Source organism: Lynx canadensis, chromosome D1 (genome assembly GCF_007474595.2).
Source record: "Lynx canadensis isolate LIC74 chromosome D1, mLynCan4.pri.v2, whole genome shotgun sequence".
NCBI classification, from domain to species: Eukaryota; Metazoa; Chordata; class Mammalia; order Carnivora; family Felidae; genus Lynx; species Lynx canadensis.
Genome location: NC_044312.2, coordinates 101,904,575 through 101,908,869, shown reverse-complemented (window position 1 = coordinate 101,908,869; position 4,295 = coordinate 101,904,575). Strand labels below are relative to the sequence as shown.

The window sequence follows — 4,295 nt, the reverse complement described above, 5'->3', positions numbered from 1 at the left end:
AGAGAAGATTAAGTCTTGTCAACACGAAGAGACTTGAAGAAAAGCATTTAGAATATGACTGCCTTTATAAAAGGAGCTCTCTACTAATGTAGATGTTTAAACTGTCAACTGCGGGCTTACTAGGCTATTTCTTTACTGTACATGAAACTTACAAGTTTCAGACTAGAACTATCAGATGACATGATGGGGGTAACAGATGCTTGACCAAAGACATGCATCTCTATTTGCTTTCTTTCAGTCCCCATTTGAAGCCGATGTTACAGACAAACTACACAGCAGTGACTGAGTTTATCCTCCTGGGACTGACAGATCGAGCCGAGTTGCAGCCTGTCCTTTTTGTGGTCTTCCTGGTCATCTACCTTATCACAGTAGTTGGCAACGTGAGCATGATTTTGTTAATCCGAAGTGACTCAAAACTTCACACGCCCATGTACTTCTTCCTCAGCCATCTCTCCTTTGTGGATCTCTGTTACGCTACCAGTGTCGCTCCGCAGATGCTGGTTCATTTCTTATCCAAGAGAAAAGCCATTTCTTTCCTTGGTTGCCTTCTACAATTCCACTTTTTCATTGCCCTGGTGATCACGGATTATTATATGCTGACGGTGATGGCTTACGACCGCTACATGGCGATCTGCAACCCCTTGCTGTACGGTAGCAAGATGTCCAGATGTGTCTGCCTCTCTCTTGTTGCTACGCCTTATATTTACGGTTTTGCAAATGGCCTGGCACAGACCATCCTGATGCTTCGCCTCTCCTTCTGTGGACCCAATGAAATCAACCACTTCTACTGTGCGGACCCACCTCTCATAGTCCTTGCCTGCTCGGATACGTATGTCAAAGAAACTGCCATGTTTGTGGTGGCTGGTTTCAATCTCACATGCTCTCTTGCCATCATTCTCATCTCCTACATTTTTATTTTCACGACGATTCTGCGCATCCGTTCTGCAGAGGGGAGGCGCAAGGCCTTCTCCACCTGTGGGTCCCACTTGACGGCCGTCACCATCTTTTATGGGACGCTATTCTGCATGCACCTGCGACCCCCTTCCGAGGCATCTGTAGAACAGGGGAAAATTGTCGCAGTTTTTTATATCTTTGTGAGCCCTATGCTAAACCCTTTGATCTATAGCCTGCGGAACAAAGATGTTAAACAAGCAATCAGGAAAGTTGTCCGAGAGAAATTACTTATTAAATAGACAATTTGGTCGCAGGTATGTAATATATCTTATTGTCTCACCAATAAATGAGCATTTAAGATTAACAAATCACCTTGTGTCATTGATTACTTTTCGACTTTTATTGTTCACATCTGGATCTTGAAAGTGTCAAATTATTTGTTAGTATTTATAGTTCCATCTCAGTAAATTAAAAAAAAAAGAACCCAAACCCTAGAAATTCAAAGACAAAACCAGAAGGCATTATTACTGGTTTATACATTAATAAATAACAGAAGTTTCTATGGATAATACTCATAGTGATACAAAGCTATAAAAGACAGAAGTACCAAGTTATGTCAATGACCATATGTTTAATTTTACTGTGCTTATTAATTTCCAAACTAATATGCAGAAGCTTCCCAACTATAGTAGGTGAGAGGGTTTATTTTCTCTTTTGCTCTTTACAGTAATCACATAACAAAGAAGTTCTTATGTATCTCTGATTATTACTCTAAACAATATTTAGAATGACAATACTGGTCCCGTGGAATCCTTAGTCATAAGGCTTTGATGGAATGGCGTATTTTCCTTAGAAGGTTTGTTTTTTTTTTAAATCAATATCCACCCTCATCATAAAACTGGTTTTGTGGTTTCACTTGTATTTCTTTTTTATCACAAACTATTTCCAACATACATCAAAAAATAGGAAATATTATAAAGACCACCTGTGCAAGTGAGCTAATCATTAAGGCTTCATACGTGCCAGTTTTCCTTCAAATATTTCCCAAACTCAGCTATTCTCAAACCGAGCCCTCCCCGCCTGATTCCATTCCTCTCTCCATTTCCTGCACTAACATCTCATGTGAGTTTAGTGTTTCTCATCCCTATGTAGAGTTCTATTATTTGCTGGTGTTCCTGTGTCCATAAAATTATATAATATTTTGGCAGATTTAAAATTTGTTATAAATGAAGTCACGCTATCCTACTGCAAGTTATTCTGTTTTCACTGAATCTTGTTAGATTCATCCATGCTGATTCATGGAGCATGAACTGTCACTGGTAAAGTCCACATGAGTATATAAATATACCACAGTCTATCTATCCATTCTTTTATTGATGGGGGAATACATTTTTCCTGTTCCTTGGTAATATGAAAATCTAGAAAACCATTTTGCTCTGAAATTCTGAATGTGGACAAGTTCAAGAGTTCCTCCATGTAAAGTTGCAAGAGGGTAATTTCTGGGTGATAAAAGAGTACCTTTACATTTAGTAGATATTGACAAATTGCTCTACTTAGTGCTGTCTGAAAAACAGTGTGTGAATTTGGTCTTTACTCCATATTCTTGTCAATTCCTATGTACTGTCAGACTTTCAAAATGTTTTCCAATCTGATGGGTGTAAAATGGATTCTAATTTCTTATTTAAGCTTTTGTGTTGTCATTACAAGTGAAGCGGAGTGTTTTTAAGTGCTTTGATACTAACGGAAAAGTTTTCTCTCAGTTGTATGTCTATATTCTTTGTTCATTTTTCAGCTGGGTTATTTTATCTTTATTTTGTACATTTGCAATAGCTCCTTATGTATTCAGTAGTAGATACTAGCCTTTTGATGATATATGCAGTGCAAATACTTCAACCTGTTTGTAGCTTGTATTTCACTTTCATGCATGAGATATTTGGTAGTATAGAACTATGTAACATAGTTCAAATGTTAATCTCTTTATGGCTGTGCTTTGTATGTTTTGCCTAAACAATTCTTTCCTATTATAAAGATATTTTCATATTTTCTTTCAATTCTTTAAAGTTTTACTTTTGCATATTTAAGCCTTTATTTTTCCTGGTATTACAAATGTTGCAATATAATTATTATTGTCATTTTATGAAAATAATTAATTTTTCCAACTTTTAAACATTCCATATGGCTCTTATTAAGATTTTAGTACAGGGGTGTCTGAGTGGGTCAGTCACTTAAGTGTCCAAGTCTTTCTTAAAATTTTTTATTTCTTTAATGTTTTTTTTTATTTTTGAAGGAGAGAGACAGTATGAGCAGGGAAGGGGCAGAGAGAGGGAGACACAAAATCCAAAGCAGGCTTCAGGCTCCAAGCTGTTGGCACAGAGCCTGACATGGGACTCAAACTCACAAACCATGAGATCATGACCTGAGCCAAAGTTGGGCACTTAACAACTGAGCCACTTAGGTGCCGCTTGTCTAACTCTTGGTTTTAGCTCAGGTCATGATCTCATGGCTTCATGTGATCCTGCTCCCCATCAGGCTCTGTGCTGTCAGCCCAGAGCCTGCTTGGGATTCTCTCTCTCCTTCTCTCCTTGCCCCTTCCCCCACTCATGTCTCTTTCTCAAAATAAATAAACAAACGTAAAAATTTTTAATTTGTTTTATTTTTTATTTAAAAAATTTTAACGTTTATTCATTTTTCAGAGACACAGAGTGACAAAGCACAAGGGGGGGTGAGGCAGAGAGACAGGAAGACACCGAATCTGAAGCAGGGTCTAGGCTCTGAGCTGTCAGCACAGAGCTGGACACGGGGCTTGAACTCACAAACCGTGAGATCATGACCCGAGCCGAAGTCTGATGCTTAACCTGTTGAGCCACCCAGGTACTCCTAAACTTAAAAAGAATAATTACAAAAAGATTTTAGTAAAAATTCTGTCATGTATGAATTTTTCATATTTGTATCAGTTTGTTTCATGGTTCTCTCCTGTGGGACCAACCTGTCAAAGCCTTTGTCAATGCAAACTATTTTTATAAAGATAGTTTTATCACCTCTCATCTGAAAGTTTGAACATTAAGGAATTTTCTTGAGGGATCTTTGACAGATGATACCATTAAAATGTACAGAAATACTTTATTGTCTCCAGAGTTTATGTTCACTATTTTCTCAGAAGGCACAGGACACCAACTTCATTGAGCCAATGCTGGTGGCTATGAGAAGAGCGAGAAAAAAGTTATTCATGGTTGATATTAGATCTGTGTCCACTCTTGTATTCTGGTACTTGCCATCATATATCTTCCTTACTATGTCTTACCATATGTTTCAATTTGTCATCAGTGATGCATGCCTTGGTCATCTTTTCTTTCTTGCCCAAACTGGTCCAATTCCCAAGTCTGAATGCGCCGTATCCACAT

The 4,295-nt window shown here is 38.0% G+C and overlaps 1 protein-coding gene across 1 annotated transcript; it reads left to right on the top strand.

Moving 5' to 3' along the window:
* The first annotated feature begins 254 nt into the window (after window positions 1–254).
* Window positions 255–1,193, top strand: LOC115525669 (olfactory receptor 1030-like). Its single transcript, XM_030332956.1, has one exon. The coding sequence runs from the start codon at window positions 255–257 to the stop codon at window positions 1,191–1,193; it is 939 nt and encodes a 312-aa protein (XP_030188816.1).
* Window positions 1,194–4,295: the final 3,102 nt, after the last annotated feature.